We start from the raw sequence: 20,144 nt of genomic DNA on the forward strand, positions 1-20,144 counted from the left end.
TTAACCGCTGCGATAAAAGTGCGCTGGACAGAGAACTGAACCAAGGCCTAACAGTGATGGCAAACCTGTGGCATGCGTGCCAGAGGTGACACTCAGAGCCCTTTCTGTGGGCACATGTGCCATCATCCCAGCACAGAGTTTGCCAGAGTTTGTTACTAGAAAGCCAGAGGGACACGGCACTTTGCAATAAATAAGTGGGTTTTGGGTTGCAGTTTGGGCACTCGGCCTCCAAAAGGTTCACCATCACTGTCCTAGGAAAACCCGGGTTCAAATCCCACTTCAGATGCTATGCCATACTAATATTAATGGAGACGAAGGGGATTCAATGTTAAAAGAGAGAGAATTGTGCTCACTTTGATTCCTCTTTTTCGTCTTTCTCTTCATCTCTCTTTTCTTCCTCCTTTTTCTCAGTCCTCTCGGCCTTCTCCTCCTCGATTTTTTCTTCGACTTTTTCTTCTTGGGAAGGCCGAGTGATTTGTTGCTGAAATGGAAGCAGTCGGAATCACACACCGGGGCTACAAACAGGGGGTTTTTACACCCAGGAGCACAGGTTTTTACATTCAAACGTAGGAGGAGGCTTATCCCACCTCCGCGCTCCCTGCCAGGTATACAAAACATAGCTGTTAACATTTGGAATAGCCTGGAAAAGAGGAAGAGAGCGGGTTTATCCCATGAAATGTCCTCCCTCCGTAATACAACCGAAGATGCCACTGCAAGGAAGGATTACACATTTTCAAACAATGCATAAAAGCCCATTCGAACAGACAAACGGAGCAAGGGTTTTTCTATTTACAAAGCCGCCATTCACCTATGGATGAGTCATATTCGCCGTAGGGGACCAAGAAACTGGCTACTAATACATTGAGCAAAGAGCTGACCTAGATGAATCTGGGCTTCCAGGTTTTTAACTAAGAGCAAGACGGAAAGAAAAGACTCTCAACAATACCTGCAATGAATGTTCTCATTTGAAACGCTTGTTCCAACGCAGCGGACTCCGAACCGGTGCGTGGAAACGTAACTGGTTTTGCACTACGGATTCCAGAACCCCCAGTTACCATACTGGTCGGTGGATGCTAGGAGTTGCCTTTTGTTTTTAATCGTCTTTTCTCAAAACGCAGCCCTAGACCCGTTTCAGAACAATAATTCTACAAGTATTTTTGGCTTTCAATGCCCAGAAGGCCCAGCCAGCTTCACCAATGGTCAGGGACTCTGGGAACTGACATCTAGAACACGCAGAGGGCCAAAGGTTGAGAACCACTGAAACCATCAACCCATTTGCAGAGCTACAGATCTTGAAGTCCCTCAATGGACTACGTTTCCCAGAAGACATCATCGGGGGGAAAGCCAACCCAGCTAGAATGTATGAAAGCTATAGGAGATAAGGCAGACCTTCTCTTGAAGGACACCATGAAGCCATAGACTTGAAAGGATCAGAAGAGTCCTATAGTCCAACCCACTCCCACAACTAAAGCACCCCTAAAAGATACCCATCCAACCTACGTTGGAAGGCCTCTACAGAAGGAGTGTCTTCCACCCTTTGAGGGCATCTATTCCATCGCTGAACAGCTCTTATCATCATGGAGATCCTCCTAATGTTTAGGTGGAATCTCTTTTCCGTTAGTTGAATCCACTGGTTCCTGTCCTTGCGCCTGGAGCAGCAAAACACAAGCCGCCTCCACCTTCAACCTGCAACCCCTTCGGATATTTGAAGATGACTATCATGTCATCTCTTCTCCCTCTCCAAGCAGAGAGTAGCACTGGAGGACCTAGTGATGTCCAAACCCTGGCCCTCCAGGTGTTTTGGACTTCAGCTCCCAGCATCTCAGACCATTGGCCAAGGGGGCTGAGGTCCAAAACACCAAGAGGGCCAGAGTTTGGACATCACTGACCTAGAGAGAACATATGAATCATATCCACAAATGATCAAACCTGCAAAGGTCAAAGCTGTAAATATGGAGTGGCAAGAGAGATCCGTATTCAAGTCCCAGCCCAGCTGTGAAATTCACTGGGTGGATCTAAGATCCCAGTTATGATCTCTTTCAACCACGACTGGACCATTTTGAGGGAAAGGGGGCCGCTGAGCATGCTCATCTCAACCTCTTTGATGCAAGAGGTATAAAACTGTGCTTTTCAAACCACCGGCGTTTTCGACTCCATCTCCCAGAAGCCCCAGACAGCTTGGTCCATGATACTGGAAGCCACAGTCCCTAATGTCCAGAAGCCCCTAAAAACTGAGTGCCACCCCTTGAGATTTTTCAAGCTGGCATCCGCTTTGAAAAGGAAAGGAAAGCTCTCGCTTTTTCCCAAGCGAAAGGACAGCGCTCTTGGCTGGGGCAGAGAGCCCTCTCTAAAATCCCAAGCAATATTTAGATGTAATGCCAAGGGGGGGCTGGGAAGAGAGGGATAGGGTTTCTGGCCAAGAGGAAGAGCCCTGGCAAGCGTCCTTCCCGACGAATTCGGGACGAGGGAGGGCAGTGTTTACTAAAGCCCAAAGAGAGACGCCCACGGAGCAAAAGGAGCTGGGCTTGCAAGCCAGGATGAAGACACAATGTTCTTTCCTTCTGCGGGAAGGGATGGGAAGCAGGTTCGGGGCTGGCTCTGCCCTTCGGTCAGCAAGACAGCTGGCAAGGAAATGAAGAGAGAAAAAGAGAGGGATCTAGCCTGGTGGCAATCTTGGTACCTTTATGGGCAACAAGTGGGATGCCACCCAGCTGTGCAAAAACATGGCAGAGAATCATAAGAGTTGGCAGGGACCCCAAGAGACCCCATCTATTTCAAGCCCCCTGACATGGAGGAACACAGGCCAAAAAGACCTCCAAGAAGACCTCCAAGGAGGGAGTGGAGTCTCCCTCCTTGGAGGTCTTCAAACAGAGGCTGGATGGCCAACTGTCGGGGATGCTTTGATTTGGATTTTCTGCATGGCAGGGAGTTGGACTGGATGGCCCTTGTGGTCTCTTCCAACTCTATGATTCTATGATTCAAAAGCACTCCCAAAAGAGATCCATCCAACCACAATCCGTCAGTCCAGAGGTAGGAATGATCAAGAAACGGATCATTCATTGGTTACGTTCCTCTCTCCTCTTTCCTCCAAAGAGCTCAAGAACACTGAGAGCAGTGGAGCAACGTTTCCAGTGGAAGGGAGTTCCACAAGCTATGAGTAGCCACTGAGTAATCTCTGTCCAGTGTCCTCACCAGACAGGCTTGTGATGTTGGCAAGACCACGAAAAAAGTCCTCCTATGTGGATCTTAAGACTCACAGGGTCCTACAAGGGACATACAGCCAGCCCTCTGTATCCACAGACTCTTTATCCGTGGATTCAATCATCCACAGCTTGCTTCCAAAAATACAAACCTTGATTTCCCCCCCCCCCCCTTTTATATAAGGGACACAGTTTTACTACACCGTTCTATATAACGGGACTTGAGCATCCATGGATATTGGTATCCATGGGGAGTCCTGGAACTAATACCGAGGGCCCCGCTGTACAATCTTTTGGATCATCTGGGCCTGAACCATCTTGGTACAATACTCTAACCACTGGACCAGCTTGACCTTCCTTGGCAATTCATTAGCACTCAAACTATTCAAGGTACCCCAATAAAAGTAAAACAAAAAGGATACGAAGGACGGAGAAAGCCCAAAACTAACACGTTACGAATGGGTGCGGTACGCTTTCTGAAACGCACCTGTTCAAACAGTTCTTAAAAGGGTATTAAAGAGAACCGAGCGGGTTTTATCGTCGGCAAACAAAGCGCGCCAAACAATCCCCGCTTTCCTTTGCTCGGTGGCAGATGTCTCGGTTACGAAAAGATCGGCGAAGGAGAGGGAGAGCAACCCCCCGCTGTTATTTTTAGAGGGAAAAAACAAGATTACCTTTCAAAAGCTTTTATTGAAAAAGAGCAACTCCGCTTGCGGCGACGCTCCGGAGCGTTTTGCGGTTGGACGCTGGCATTAGCGGGGTATTCCTTTAACAAGATGTCAGGCATGCCAAAGTTTTAAAAGCGGGGGAAGCATTTGCTACTCCTGCCTCCCAGGATGTGGCCAAATCCAGGCAACTTTACTTACTAAAGGGGGGGAACGATGGAAAACTCGTATGAATTTGACACAACCGATTGCTAGTTTTAAACATCCCTCCGCCGATATCTCTCCTCCGGCCCCAAATCAAACCAGTAACAAGATTAGAGATGGCTTATCTGGGCGAACCAAACGTGCAAAGTCCACAACCTCCCCCCATAAACACACACACACACACACAGCAAGCGAATTAAGACATAAGCAGAACGGTTCTGGAAACACAAACCTTCAGTCGGAGGAAGCGTCGCCGGCGGACGTACCTGGGAGCTCATCTGCTGCTAAAACTATTCTGACTTTGCTGGGGACTGGGGTTGGGAGGGGAAGCAAAGCCGGCGGAGGGGGCTTTACGGGGAAAGACGAAGAGCCAGAAAGGTTGGGAGAGGGAGGCCGAGGTGCCCAGCCTTCGGAGGAGAGGACGGCGGGGCCGCGTCTGGATTCCCGGAAGAGAGCGGGAGGGGAAGGGTAAAAACCCTGCGGTGTCATCCCAGCCACCTAAGCCGCCTAAGCGAGGAAGAGAATAACCCTGTCTCACATACGAGTTTCTAATCTCGCCGGGGTCAGGCAAGGTAATCTTCCGCGCTGTCGTCGTCCTCCGGATTGGCTGTCGCAGGCGTTTGCAGCAACAGCGGCAGCAGCGGCGGCACAAGCGTTTCTGTCTAGTCAGGCCAGAGGGCTGGACCACCTGCCACCAGACACATGCGGACCGACAGATTCAGCTGGGTAGACCGAGGCCTCCCATCCCTCTCCATTTGGACCAGCTAATCTGGATTTTCTGATGGTAATCTTTTCTCCAGAGAGGAAAACTTGGGCTGTTTAAAATCCACTTGCACCCCTGCATATTGTAAGTCTGCAAACTGGTTCCCTTTAGAGGAGGAAATAAAAAGCTTTCAAGGGATCTCAGGGACATTAAGGCCCTTGGTATTCACTGGGGTTTGGTTCCAGTGGATTGAGATAGAAATGCTATCGCACAGAGAATTCTAGTTACCTCCCCAAATTATAAATCCTAGGATTCTGCAGGCTAGAGAGATTCATTTGTCCCTCCATATTGGCTAGGGTTAGGGGCACAAGACCCCCATGAATATGGGAAAACCACAAATAACAAAAACACCATGTTTTGACCTGAGAGGACACCGCTCTAGGAATCTCTAGGTCCTCCAGGGCAACTCTGTGGCCAACGTCCGACAGACACTGACCCTAGAACTGCGCTGGAGGAGCTACAAAGGCCTAGTAGAGTATCCTCTCTCAGAATCTCTAGGTCCTCCAGGGCAACTCTGTGGTCAACGTCCGACAGACACTGACCATAGAACTGCAATGGAGGAGCTACAAAGGCCTAGGAGAGTATCCTCTCTAGGAATCTCTAGGTCCTCCAGGGCAACTCTGTGGCCAACGTCCGACAGACACTGACCATAGAACTGCACTGGAGGAGCTACAAAGGCCTAGTAGAGTATCCTCTCTCAGAATCTCTAGGTCCTCCAGGGCAACTCTGTGGCCAACGTCCGACAGACACTGACCATAGAACTGCAATGGAGGAGCTACAAAGGCCTAGTAGAGTATCCTCTCTCAGAATCTCTAGGTCCTCCAGGGCAACTCTGTGGCCAACGTCCGACAGACACTGACCATAGAACTGCAATGGAGGAGCTACAAAGGCCTAGTAGAGTATCCTCTCTCAGAATCTCTAGGTCCTCCAGGGCAACTCTGTGGCCAACGTCCGACAGACACTGACCATAGAACTGCAATGGAGGAGCTACAAAGGCCTAGTAGGGTATCCTCTCCAGGAATCTCTAGGTCCTCCAGGGCAACTCTGTGGCCAACGTCCGACAGACACTGACCATAGAACTGCGCTGGAGGAGCTACAAAGGCCTAGTAGAGTATCCTCTCTCAGAATCTCTAGGTCCTCCAGGGCAACTCTGTGGCCAACGTCCGACAGACACTGACCATAGAACTGCAATGGAGGAGCTACAAAGGCCTAGTAGAGTATCCTCTCTAGGAATCTCTAGGTCCTCCAGGGCAACTCTGTGGTCAACGTCCAACAGACACTGGCCATAGAACTGCGCTGGAGGAGCTACAAAGGCCTAGTAGAGTATTCTCTCCAGGAATCTCTAGGTCCTCCAGGGCAACTCTGTGGTCAACGTCCGACAGACACTGACCATAGAACTCACTGGAGGAGCTACAAAGGCCTAGTAGGGTATCCTCTCTAGGAATCTCTAGGTCCTCCAGGGCAACTCTGTGGCCAACGTCCGACAGACACTGACCATAGAACTGCACTGGAGGAGCTACAAAGGCCTAGGAGAGTATCCTCTCTAGGAATCTCTAGGTCCTCCAGGGCAACTCTGTGGCCAACGTCCGACAGACACTGACCATAGAACTGCACTGGAGGAGCTACAAAGGCCTAGTAGAGTATCCTCTCTAGGGATCTCTAGGTCCTCCAGGGCAACTCTGTGGCCAACGTCCGACAGACACTGACCCTAGAACTGCGCCGGAGGAGCTACAAAGGCCTAGTAGAGTGTTCTCTCTAGGAATCTCTAGCTCTTTCGGTGCAACTTTTAATTGACCATAGAGTTGCACTGGAAGAGGACCTAGATATTCCTAGAGAGAACATCTGAATCAAATCCCTGAATAATCAAATCCGCAAATATCAAAGCTGCAAATATGGGGGGATGAGTGTATAGCACCATTGGCTTTACACAGCGCTTTACAAAGGAGAGAGAACAACAATCCAAAAGAGAAACAAAAGAGAAATGGCGCACAATGTAAAGCCACAAACAAGATTATAAAATTAATAAAAATATTACTATAACCAAGTTAAAACAATACTATGAAAGCGTAAAGAGAGGTGACAGCCAAAGGGGGACGGAATTGCTACAGTGGTGTTTGACAGGGTTTGCGAATGTACGTTTCACGGTGACGTACGACACCATCTAACAATTTAAAGCAGTTTGAAAGTATAGTGGTAAAACAACAACAACGGTGGTCTAAAACACATATTAAACTCTGTAACAAATTAAAACCAGTCAAAAACCATTAAAAACCACCTGCAAACGGAGCAAAATCCTCCAATTTCCCAAATGCAACTACACTCATCCCTCCACATTTGCGGCTCTGAATATTCATGGATGTTATTAATATGTTCTCTCTAGGAATATCTAGGTCCTCCAGTGCAACTCTTTGGTCAACTTTAACCAAAAGCCACACCGAAGGACCTAGAGATACCTAGAGAGAATGTTCCACTAGGCCTTTGTCGCTCCTCCGGCGCAAGTCTATGGTCAATGTCTGGCAGATGTTGACCACAGAGTTGCCCTGGAGGACCCAGAGATCCCTAGAGAGGTGTTCTCTCAGGTCAAAACGTTGTGTTTTTGCAGTTTTTCCACATTCACGGCAGTCCTGTGCCCCTAACCCCAGCGAATGTGGAGGGACGAGTGTACTTTACAAGGCCAGGAAGACCTACCCGCTAGAGTCCAGCTACAAAACACATACCTTTAACAATGTGCGGGTTCTGGACCCCAAAATGTGTTGGGAGCACCAACGCTGAATGAGAAGTCAAGGGTTCTTCCAAGCAAAAATCCACTCCTGGCTATGCTTTTTCCTTTTAGTAATACCAATGAATGCAGGAGAAATTGGCGCCAAAAGCCATCGGCCGTGGTTGGACTGCTACTTCCATCATCCCTCACCACTGGCCACGCTGGGCAATGGGAATTGCAGACCAACATCACCCAGAGGGGTGCATTTTCCCCACATTTCTAGGTTACACAGCACCTAGAAAACCTGTTTAACAACAACACCCTGAGACGCAATATCCACGACAAAAGGCACTACAAAAGACATGCTTTACTGTTGGAATTTGAGGAGAGTAAAATGTAAGACTTATAAACCATTGTGCGTCATCGTCATCATCATCATCTGTATTCTTCACCCACCATTTTCCTGAAGCCAGAACTCAAACAGACACCTTACAAATTAAAACAAATACAACGTATGTAGTTAAAAAAAAAAATACACACCGCCAATATTAAAATAGAATGAATCGACAGTAAGCCCTTGGTATCCGCTGGGGTTTGGTTCCAGGACCCCTTGCGGATCCTAAAATCTATGGATGCTCAAGTCCCATTAAATGCAACGGGTTGTTGTTGTTGTTGTTGTTAAAGTGGGCCCTTGGTATCTGCTGGGGTTTGGTTCCAGGACCCCTTGAGGATCCTAAAATCTATGGATGCTCAAGTCCTATTAAATGCAATGGGGTGTTGTTGTTGTTAAAGTGGGCCCTTGGTATCCACTGGGATTTGGTTCCAGGACCCCTTGCGGATCCCAAAATCTATGGATGCTCAAGTCCCATTAAATGCAATGGGTTGTTGTTGTTGTTAAAGTGGGCCCTTGGTATCCGCTGGGGTTTGGTTCCAGGACCCCTTGCGGATCCTAAAATCTATGGATGCTCAAGTCCCATTAAATGCAATGGGTTGTTGTTGTTGTTAAAGTGGGCCCTTGGTATCCGCTAGGGTTTGGTTCCAAGACTTGCCATGGATACCAGAATCCGTGGATGCGCAAGTCCCATTCGATACAATGGTGCAGCGAAATGGCGATTCTCGTATACAAGGCCAAAACCGAAGTTTGCTTTGTGGGATTCATATATATATATATATATATATATATTTTTTCAACCCATGGATGGTTGAATCGGTGGACGAGGGAATCGTGGATACCAAGGGCTGACTGTACTAACAGCGCTAAAAAGACAAGTTCAAAGACATACAATGGTAGGAAAGCCATTTGCAAAGGAGTAAGAATACAACAATGCGGCGTATTCTCCCAAGGTCCTTTCTCAAGTCATATATGGCCCCCATCAACTCAATGGCGAAAGCCAGGACGCATGTGGCCAACCGAGATCAGAGTGCGGCCAAGACGGCCAAAGCTAAAAACGAGGGGAACAGACAAGCTAGAAAAGGCTGCAAAGAGTTATGCCATATACTAACAGATATCACCGGATCGACGAAAATACACATGTGCGCATAAGACGCATCTCCCAATTCTAAAAAACCACTCTGGGTCCTTGATAAAGGAAAAGCCAGGGAAGGGAGCAGAGAATTTATACAACCGCGGCCGACAACACTTTGCACATGAAACACAGAGTACGTTTGTTTTTTTGTTTTCACAAGAAAGATAATAATTTTAAAATTGCCTTTTTCAGTCGTGAGAAAACCATCGGGTCGTAACACTCAACGCAACGCACCTGGTTCCTCCCTCGCCGTTTGCCGTAGTTCCTACGCACCAGGGCCTTGTAGTGTTCGTTTTTCTTGGTCAAGTAGTAATACAAGACACAGTCCGGCACGTTCTTGAAGAGAAACAATGCATTGAAAGTAAGACTTTGGAGAATGAAATGGGTTTTTGAAGAACATCTAATGGGACGCTGTCCCGTTTTAAACGGCACTGTTCTTAAGACGGCTTTTATTATCCTTAATGGCGTATTTTAAACTGTTTTAATGGTATTGATGGTTGCATTCTCTTTGGCAATGACCTCAGGTATGTTTTGACTCTATTGCAATTGTCAAAATGTTTAAGTTGCCTGACAAGAGTCTTGGTTTGGAGGAAGAGGATGGATATAAATAAACTGCTACGTAAGACATGTTGCTGTTGAAATATAGGGGGAAAGGAAGAGCTCCCCTTCCAAAAGGGACAAGAAAAGTGTATCTTCTTACCTTTCTTTCTAAATACGAAGCAATGAGGCCAAAGTTCTTTGGATGCTGGACAAACCTGTGCAAACGCAAAGAGGGAAAGGTTAAGTTTCCAACGGCCGGCCCATTCAGACAGCCGAAATCTAGTTAGGCTCGACAGGATACTCTATGCCATAGTCATTTGGATTTTTTAATGTGTCGCTGTGCAATAAGGGACGCCGAAAGGAATCAAATAAACTCATTGGCAATGGGGCGCTGGAGAAGGATTCGAAGGATACGACACACTGCCAAATAGAAAAATAAACAGTCTGAGAGCAAGCCGAGTCTGATCTCCGCCGGCATCCAAGATGACTAAGCCGAGGCCGTCGTACTTTCGAAACGGCATGAGAAGATGTGACTCACTGGAAAAGAGGGAATGCAGAAAGTGGCAGGACAAGAGGAAGCCCACATTTGAGATGGAGAGACTCCATTAAGGAAGCCATGGCTGCCCTGAATTTGCAAGCCCTGAGCAGGGCTGTTGGTACCAAGGCGACTTGGACGTCGCTCCTGCGTCAATCAAAGTCAATTTGACAGCAATCGACAACGACAAATCCTTCCGATTAGAAGAAGTCTAGCTGCGCATCCCAATTGACAGCGCCTCCTCTGACATTACGAAGTTAAAGCTATGGACCTGCGACAGATAATTCTATTGCAATGTGCAAAATACCAATAATAATAATAATAATAATAATAATAATAATAATATATTTACTTACTTTTCTTTAAAGATCTCCTTCTCGTGGTCCGTCCAGACGTTCATGAACTGCCTGTCCTTGTGGACCTTCATGGGGTCCTCCATCAGCCCATTCATGTTGATGAACTTGACCCGCCTCTGCTCCGCGTCGAACATCATCGGAGGAATGACGGACAGCTGGCGCATTTGTTTCTCGTTATTCTACAAGGCAGGGAGAGAAGACACATGCGCGCATCCTATTAGTAGTGCCGTCGGGGCCAAAAGAGTAATTTTTAAAAAGGAAAGAAGAGGCTTTGCTTTCCATGGTTACAAGTCAGGCGTTCGTTCAACAAGGGTACGGAAAAGGGAGCCGCTCCATTTGGCAACGCCGGCTTTCTATCCGGCAAACGGCGCAGCAGTGGCGCTCTTTCACAGAAAGCTACACTCCACAGCAAAAAAAAATGTTTAAGGTCCTTGCCAAGGCTATTTTAAAACGTACATCAGGACAGGGGGAAAAAAACATGTTGTACCCAGGCAAGGCATACGATCTGGGCCCTGAAGAAAACCCACAAGCAATTCTGGCGGCGCTTCCGGAAACCGAGGGCAATGCCGAGCGAACAGCAGGCGGGACTGGGAATGGCTGGATTCGAATTTGCCTCCGCTCCCAGCCAGCTCCCCTCTTTCTCTCTGCCTTGCCAAGCTGTTCTAGGAATTTTAAAAAGGGAGTTTGGGAAAGTCTCTTTTTTTTGGATCACAACCCTCAAAATCCTCCAGCCAAGAGGGAGATTCTGGGAACAGTAGTCCAAAAGGGAGACTTTTGTGCTTTCTTTCAGCATGCCATCCTGAGTAATACAGAAGAACATGCTGCAAAGGGATGGAGAAACAGAAGCCCTGTAGTTTGCATCCATTGCTCCATTGGGTCCTATTCTCTGGAGCAGCAGAAAACAAGCTTGCTCCATCCTCAATGTGACACCGCTTCAAATATTTAAAACAGAGGTATCATACCACCTCTTAACTGTCTCTTCTCCAGGCTAAACATACCCAGATCCCTTAGTCTTTCCTCATAGGACTTCATGGTTTCCAGACCTAAAGGTTCCTCCTAATGTTGAGGAGGAATCTCTTTTCCTGGAGCTTGCATCCATTGCTCCATTGTCCCCTATTCTCTGGAGCAGCAGAAAACCAGCTTGCTCCCTCTTCAATATGACATCACTTCAAGTATTTAAACACGGCTATCATATCACCTCTTAACCATCTCTTCTCCCAGCTAAACCTACCCAGATCCCTTAGTCTTTCCTCATAGGGCTTCATGGTTTCCAGACCTAAAGGTTCCTCCTAATGTTGAGGAGGAATCTCTTTTCCTGGACCTTGCAACCATTGCTCTGTGTCCTATTCTCTGGAGCAGCAGAAAACAAGTTTGCTCCACCCTCAATGTGACACCCCTTCAAATACTTAAATAGGGCTATCCTCATATCACCTCTTAACCCATCTCTTCTCCAGGCTAAACATCCCCAGCTCCCTAAGTCTTTCTCATAAGGCATGGTTTCCCAACCCTTCACCGTTTTGGTGGCCCTCCTCTGGACACACTGGTGGCGCATGGCAAATGTCCATTTTGCAAAGCCTGCCCGCCCCGCTCTCTCACCTCCTGTTCTGACAGGCCATCGATGATCTCCGAGATTTCGTGCTCGCTCCGCGCGATGGTGGCTGAGAGACCGGCCCCTCTCTGACCAACCCTGAGGACATTACAAGAAGAAAAAGACAACATCCAGGCTGAAAAACAAAAGGCTCTCAAGAAAGGAAGGGAAAATTATCCCGAAGGGTCAAAGGCAGGGCCTTGCCAGAGTTGGCCTCTTGTGAGACTGGAGGGATTTCTCGAGAACATAAGGCACAATTGGCTGAAGAAAATGGGGGAGAGAGATTTTTCAGCCTCCCCTAAGATACTGGAACCCGGGGCATATTAATATCCCCTTTTTTTGGACTACAACAACTCCCAAAATTGCCCAGATCTGGAGGATCCTGGGACTGGTTGAGAAAAGAATAAATCTTTTGAGTTCTGATCATTTATAGAGCCAGCGTTTAGCATTTCTCACCAAAGAAGCAGAGAGTTAAACTCTTGCTCTTCTAAATCAAGTAATGATATATATGGCAACCTATATATGACAACCAGGTTTATCGACATCTCCCATAATTCCCAGGCAGACTGCTAGGTATGATGGGCCTTGGAGTCCATCATATTGGGAGGATACCTGTTTCAAAAGGTTGCCTTAAGGGAGTGAGTTAAATGCCTGTGCACTCAGGGACTCAGCTTGGCCAGAAAAGCTATTCTAAGCAGTCACTCAGTCACATCACCAAGAGCATGGGATAGGTTACTCTTTTGGACTGAAACGCTCAGAATCCCCCATTGCCTGGGCTAGGCGAGGCATTCTGGGGTTTCTAGTCCAGCAAAGAAACATTCTCCCTCTCATTCCCAAGAACTTGGGTTACCCTGACGGAGCGGTCCCTTCCCGCAACCACAGAAGGAACATGGGAGAGCTGCCACCGTTAAGACGTGGGCAGGAGCTGCAACTTAAGATTAGCTAGAATCAGGATGAGAGAAACCGCACACTAATTTGGCATTTCCAGCTAAATGGAGCCACCATCTTCAGGAGAAGCGTACCTTTTAAGGACCAGAAAAGCCTGGTTTTAGTACCAAATGAAAACTTTGTCGGTGGCTTGGGACCAGTCAACCACACACACTCCCTACCTACCTCACAGGGTTGTTTTGGAAATGAAGTGGGGTCAGGATAGTGGGATACGGATCTACTGAGCAATGAATCGGCCAGGCGTGAAACCTAGAACTAGACGCGTGTTCTCTTCTAAACAGGGAGCACTATGGTTTCCCCCCATCGCTGGGCAAAATAAAAACCTAGAGAGGGAAACCGAGGCGATCGTTCCGCTGCGGACTGAGCCAGCTCAGCGCACCCGAAATGGGGAGGCAAGGGACAGAAAACCAAGGGAGGACTGGGACGGAGGGAAGTATCCTGAGAAGGGCATAGCTGACTAACCTGCTGGAACCCTGGACAGGAGGCTCTGCACGCTGCAACATTTTGTTGCTGGTCTCCCTAATGATAGGAGAAAAAAAAACACACACACACGCCAAGACGTTCCTAATGGAAATGCCAAGTCTTGAGCACTATTTCCAGGCAAGGTCTTTGCTTCCGCTTGTCGGCACAAGGAAGCAAAGAGCGACAGAGCTCATCGTTTAAAAACCCCTTTCTGCCAGAAATCCCACTCCATTGTGAATAGCGGAACAACGGGGAAAAAAGCACGTTACCTTGCGGAGGTGCCTGGGCGCATCAACGCTGGGCTAGGCCAGTACTGTTCTCCTTGGATCGGCAGGATCTCCAGCACAGAAATGGGTCTTTTCCTATCACCTGCCACTACCTGGACCTTTGACTTTAAAAAACTAGGTCTCTGGTGGGACACACCTGAGACCGCCTGCCTACAAAGCAGGGGCTCTTCCGCCAAGCTAAAGCCCCTCCCTAGCGCAAGATGTTGTGGAAACACCTCAAGGAAGTTCTGGCCGGTGGGTGCGCTACGTCGGCGCAGGCAAAGGTTAACACCGACAACGTCGGGAAGGAAAAGGCCAGAGGCGTAGCAGCCATGAAGGCAGGGAAGAACTGGAGAAAGAGGGTAGATTTCGCCAACTGATCTTCCCTTGCCAACGATGCAAAAGCCTGGGAAAAGTGTGACCGCTGGCATAGCGCACCCACGTCTCTCTCTCTCTCTCACACTCGCTCACACACACGCCGCCACCGCCGCCACCAAGGCAGTTTGGATGGAACGCCGTTTTACCGTTGGAAACGCTCTTGCTGTTCCCTCTGCTTCCGGATCTCGGGGAACTGCTTCTCGTAGTACTCCCGTGTCTTGCTCTCCTTGGCCTTGCGGCGCGGGTTGTTCTCAATCCGGTCCACTTTCTTCTCCCAGGCTTCCATCAGCTGGTCGTAACGCTGGCAGATCTTCTGCTCCTGGTCATCCAAGGGGGGGAAAAAGCGGCATGAGCAAAATGCTTAGAGAGCCATCGGCCAACACAAAATGGAAAGAAGATGGCAGCTGCTCAAGTAAAGAACCCAGGCAACCACTGCCAGCCAGTCTGCAGTTGCTGTTGTTTTTACCATGCTTATAATTGCTTTTAATTCTCTTGACAGTGTAACTGTATTTTCACTTTTGCACAACGTTCACTTTTAGCCACGATCTACTTTACTATCTGTAATCCCCTTGGAGAAGGGAGAATGTAAATAACACAGTAGCCATTCCTACTATCGCAAGTCAAAATTGCAAGAAGAGAGACTCCACCTAAAGACTAGAAAGGACTCTCTGAATGCAAGAGCTATTCAACCGTGTCCAGAAATGGGGAGGTGGTAGATTCTCCTTCTTTGGAGGTATTTAAACAGAGGTTGGATGCCCATCCCTCAGGAGGGATTTAGTTGTGTATTCCTGCATGGCATGATAGCCCTTATGGTCCCTTCCGACTTTAAGATTATGCTTTTCTATTATTATTGCAAAGCAGCAGAGCAGTCTTGATTTTATGGGCTCAGAGTGATGCCTTTTAATGTGCTCATCTCTAAATTTTTTTTTAGCACACGTCTGCATCCAAAGCAAAGGTCCTGTCCATGCGCTACAATCGTTGCCTAGTGCTTCTAGCTGCTTGTATCAGCTTACTCTGTTGCCCACATCGTTCGGCACCTGGCACCACAATAAATATCCCTGTCGCTTGGAAACAATTCCACACTCCCCTTACTTTTCCTGTAGACAAGAAGGGAAAGAGGGATCTTGTGCCAATGTCACCCGGCCTCATGCGAAAACTTAAGACCGAGAGACAGAAACGTAGCCGTACCCGCTGCTTCCGCGCATGGTTCCTCCGCTTGAAAAACAGAATCAGCTTTTTCCTCATGACTTGGTTCCTGAAAGAAGTAAACACATACACAAACGCGGGATGAGAAATGGCTTTGGCCTGACCCGGCTGGGCATTTTGAGAGGTTTTGCATGAGGATAAAAGATCCTCCTAACTTACACACGGTGTGGGTGTGTGGGTGGGTGCATTTACGCAAGCGAGAGACAGCTTGTCCTGGAGTGTGAGGTTTCGGGAGTTTACCGGGAACCTTCACAAGAGGTTAAACGCAGCGTGCCAATAAACCGTTAATACTTAACCATCCCGTCCCTGGGAGCAGAGCCCTGGAGAAGAATTACTTTCAGGCCGCTGATAAGAAAACCTGATTAAATTCTATTCCAGAATAGTATATACCATTACCAGTGCCAGTTTAGGAGAAGATTTATTTATCTTATACATTTGGGGTTGTTTTAAACATGATGCAAATGTGTTATTATTTCCAGAAGCCGCCTTCGGTCCCACTCTGGGAGAAAGGGCAGCGCATAAATGAAACCAACACATAATAAAAGTCTTCAGCATTCAAGGAATTCAGCTCTCAGAGTCGTTCAACCTCAGATTATAGGATCTGGAAAAAGAAAAGTGACTTTTCTGGACTACAGCTCCCAGAATGTAAGGCAGTACTTAGACTGTGAAGCAGTACTTAGACTGTAAGGCAATACTTAGGCGGGATACATACCGCCATTTAGTACGTATAGAATACGTACTAGGGTTAGGAAGGGGCGGTGCTTCCGCACCCCCCTAACCCTAGTACATATTCTATACGTACAAGATGGCGGCGCCCCTTCCACATGGGCGCCGCCATCTTTGCGTATCGGACGCTGAGCGTCCGTACGCGTCGCACCGCTTGTGATGTAGCGAGCGCGCCCCTGGCGCCTCGCTACGTCGCAAACGCGACGGTAAAAGAAGCTCCATTTTGGAGCTTCTTTTTCGGTCCGCGCGGGAGTCGGGCCGTCTGAAGGCTCCGGCTCCCCCGCGGACCTACTGGCGGCGGCGGCAGACCGCCGCAAAGCGGCGGTATGTACCCCGCCTTAGACTGTAATGCAGTACTAGACTGTAAGGCAGTACTTAAAAAGAGAGGGGTCTAATATCTGCATGCTCTGCTCCGACCAAACTTACGTTTTGATGTTTTCATGGTACACCTTGGTGTCTGAGGGCTGGTTGTAGAGCGGCTGCAAAAGGAAAAGATAGGCATCGATATCATCATCATCATCATCATTGATATTACAGTAAGACCTCCTTATCCATATGACCGCTATCCATTGGAAGTGTTTGTGAACCTCTCTTGATCCTCCAATGCAATTCTATGTATGCTTGGGCCAGAAACTGACAAGCCACTGTTGAGCATGCATGCGTCTTTTGAGGAACAGGAAAAGAAAGAGAGGAAAGGAAAGAGAGGAAAGTTGGGAGTGGATCAGTTCCCTCAGCCTCCGCAGGGCAAGAGGCGAGAAGTGGGGTCCGACCTGCCGGCCATGAAGCAAAACTATAGGGTTTGCTACTATCCCTCCTTACAGGTATTCTAGAATGTCCTGAAACATACCCCTCAAGGAGAAGGGAGTATATATATACTATATATTCACTTATCCCCATCCTCCTTTCCATTATTCCTAGAGAAGCCAGGACTTGGAAAACCTGGTCATTTGGGGGGGAGTTAATTTCCAGGCTCTGGGTGAAACCAGGCTGAATGCCCCACAGCGGCCCATCCTAACACTCCAGAGTATTCCAGTTCTTGTGCGGTTTTGGAAGGGAAGTCCACAGCGCATTAAGGAGAGAAACACTTGTGATAAAGCTTGTGACATCTGCCTTGGTGTCCCACAACAAAAAGTCATGGGGAAAGTGCTCACCAGTTCCACTTTGGGCCCGAGGCCTTCGAAGATCTTATGAGCTTCTTCTGCTTTCTTCTGCAGAGGAGGAAAAAGAAGTGATCACTGGCTTATCCAGAGACTCAATGCACATATAGCCTTATTGCCTTTCTTCCAATGAATGCCTTCAGCCGAACAAGGGAAATTAAAATTAAAATACAAGACATACAAAGCAACAAAAGCTCCAGCCATTAAAAGGGTATTGCTTTCAATTCCTTTGTAATAAGGGACTCTTTCATAAGGAAAGCTCTGGACAACCTCACAAGGGCCATGTTGGCATGCTCTGCTTAAGACAGAGCCTAGCAAAGGAGCGAAGGGAAGATGTTTCCTATACCTGTGGGACCTAGTGGTTGTCTGGCAACCTCTGTATGGGCACAGAGGTTTGTTTGGTCTTCAAACAGCCCCAGGAACTGAACTTTAAGTCCTCGCACTCGGGCCAAAGTGTTTCTGGCCCCGAGAGGCACTGAACTTTCAGCTCCACCAAGTTTCAGTGTTGACCTCACCTTCCTCTTTGACTGGGCTCTTCTCCATGCGGGGAAGTGCCCTCTCACCAAATTGGAGGGCACAATGCATGCCCACACAAACTCTGCGAGAGCACCGGAACCTGTGGCACAGCTGCAATCCTGTTCTGTAAGGCAGGTGCATGACTCCAGTTAGGGAAGAGGGTTCCCATCGTCCTACGCTCAAAAGAACAGGACTGTTTGCTGAGGAAAGGCCGAAAAAGAAGGGCAGGATTCAGGTCAGGGGCTACCAGCAGCATAGTGCTGGCACCAGGTGCTTGGAAGCTGGTGTGGCATTAGTCCTCCTCTTTTACACAGAGCTTTGGGCCTGGCTTTGTACTAGACAACACTGTTGTTTCATGGATGGCACATAGCTCTTCCACAGAAACGGGTTCTGCGTTGCTAGACCCAGCTTTCCAGTAACTTCCGCATACATATTTTAAAGCAGGCATAGGTTTCTAGTCCACAGTTCTGTAACCACATACGATCAGAGGGTTATTTACCAAGCCTAATTTTGTGTCTCTCTCTGTCTCTCTCATACACAGGATTTGTGACAAGACCATGATGTGAGGAGAGCCATGTCAGCTGCCTTGCGCTCACTGGAGAAATACCAGGGTATAGACGCAACTAATAGTCAAACAGAACCAATGCAATGTAGTGGCTTAAGCGTTGGACTAAGACTCCGAGAGACCAGGATTCAAATCCATGCTCAGCCCTGGAAACCAAATGGGCAGCCTTGGGCAAGACTCTCTGAAGGCAAAGGCAAACTTCCTCTGAATAACAAATCTGGTCAAGAAAACCCTAGGAGAGGGGTGCTGTAAGTTGGAATCAACTTTAAAACACACAACGGCAAAAAATAGATAAACAATAAATCAATATATCTAAAGGGGGGGGGGGTATTCAATGTAATTAAGAAATGAGTAATAATGAAATGAAGACACTTCAGGGATATCTATAACCAGTCGGACCCTGTTATGGAGACAGGACAGGCCATGCTTGCACATCCGATAGGTATGGAACCCCTCACACACTGAAGCTGGGGCCTGTACAGCTTGCGGCAAAGCCTCACCCCCAAAAATCCAGTACCCCATTTCCGATAAACCAGCCAAGACCTGGAAAACACCCCAAACAAGCCAAGGGTTGTCAGAGAAACAAAGCTATTACCCGATTCTCGTCGTATATGATCTGGACGATGCTGCGATGCTTCTGCTCCACGGGAGGAGGGGAGACCGGCCGCTCTGGCTCCGGAGGTTTAGCGGCTTCTTCTTCGAGTTGTTGCTAAGGAGACAAAAGGAGAAGGGGGTGTCGGAGGCGGCCAGCCATACGCTATCGCTCTCCCTCTCCCTCTCTGGCACACTGGTAATGAGTCACCAGAGATAACAGCAGCAGCATCTGGATCAACAGTTGGCTCCGAGGTGCAAAGCTAGGCCCCCACCGTCAGAAACTAAAAGGGGGCATTTTGGCCTTCAGACCAAAATGAGGTGGGAAGCAGGCAAAAAGAAACCAATAGGGACAGTGATACCTTTCTGAGTGTGCTTCGCTGAAACCCAGTTGAAAAACCTTTGCATCAAGGGAGCCCTCTGTACCAGGTGGTTTGATCTGGATGCGTTTGCCTGATTCACTCCAAGTCTTGCAGGGGTGGGAGGCTAGACCGAGGAAGGACATGCTCCCCAAACCCACAACAAATTCTACCGTACTTACTCTGTGTTGCTATGAGGGATTTTAAAAATGGCTTGGGAAGGGTCATTTTGTGATTCCCACTGCTTTTAGCCATTGTGGCTGATGTGAAAACAGGGCAGAATCTACACTTCAAATAACGTCAAACACCAAGAGCATAGGGGTACGAGTACTTGAGAGCAACTTACTTGCTTCTTCTTCAGCTTGAGGATCTGCTGTTCCACCTTGGCAATCTCCCGGTCGACCCGGTCCATGCTCTGAATCAACTCTTCCTTGGACAGCTTGGACGGAGAAGCATTCTGGTCATCTCCGCAGGACTGGCCTGACAGGGGCGATGGGGGCCCTTCATGCTTGCCTCCAAAGGCAGAGTCCTTGTGTTTAAAGAAAGAAAGTCCTGAATCAGCAAGACACCTGATAATGGTGGCTAGTTATTTACTTGTATATTTAAAAGGGATTTAAAAAGCATTTCCGTATGGTATAAAACAATACAGCACCCTCTTAAAAAGCTTCAGTACTAAAAGCCTTTACTTGCAGAGGGAAGGGCAATGAGGGGGCTATTCTACCCTCCCAAGAGAGGTATTTCCACAGCCACCAAAAAGTGTCCCCACCAACTGTACTTGTGAATGTAGCAAGATTACTGAGTATTGAAAGGCCAAGGCAGGTTCATATAGGGAGATGCGGACTGTCAGATAGCTGGGGCTATGTCAGACTAGGATAGGAGGGCAGTTAATAAA

General features: G+C 48.1%; 1 protein-coding gene across 11 annotated transcripts in view; it reads right to left on the bottom strand.

The window, feature by feature from the left end:
- NCOR1 (nuclear receptor corepressor 1) overlaps positions 1 to 20,144 on the bottom strand; it is a 52,898-nt gene that overhangs the window by 30,889 nt on the left and 1,865 nt on the right. For 4 of the 11 annotated variants that reach the window (XM_089484085.1, XM_089484083.1, XM_089484084.1 and 1 more), the window contains exons 4-15: positions 19,599 to 19,781; positions 18,898 to 19,011; positions 17,216 to 17,272; positions 16,491 to 16,543; positions 15,321 to 15,387; positions 14,279 to 14,451; positions 13,489 to 13,545; positions 12,087 to 12,177; positions 10,491 to 10,669; positions 9,760 to 9,814; positions 9,243 to 9,395; positions 354 to 481 (exon numbers count right to left, since the gene is read on the bottom strand). In XM_089484085.1, coding sequence (XP_089340211.1) covers positions 354 to 481; positions 9,243 to 9,395; positions 9,760 to 9,814; positions 10,491 to 10,669; positions 12,087 to 12,177; positions 13,489 to 13,545; positions 14,279 to 14,451; positions 15,321 to 15,387; positions 16,491 to 16,543; positions 17,216 to 17,272; positions 18,898 to 19,011; positions 19,599 to 19,781 — 1,310 coding nt within the window. The remainder of the gene's footprint in view (positions 1 to 353; positions 482 to 9,242; positions 9,396 to 9,759; positions 9,815 to 10,490; positions 10,670 to 12,086; positions 12,178 to 13,488; positions 13,546 to 14,278; positions 14,452 to 15,320; positions 15,388 to 16,490; positions 16,544 to 17,215; positions 17,273 to 18,897; positions 19,012 to 19,598; positions 19,782 to 20,144) is intronic. The other 7 variants (XM_089484089.1, XM_089484092.1, XM_089484088.1 and 4 more) reach the window with 3 other exon arrangements.

Source organism: Sceloporus occidentalis, unplaced genomic scaffold, assembly GCF_023333645.1.
Source record: "Sceloporus occidentalis isolate IW3139 unplaced genomic scaffold, rSceOcc1.0.p SCAF_21, whole genome shotgun sequence".
NCBI classification, from domain to species: Eukaryota; Metazoa; Chordata; class Lepidosauria; order Squamata; family Phrynosomatidae; genus Sceloporus; species Sceloporus occidentalis.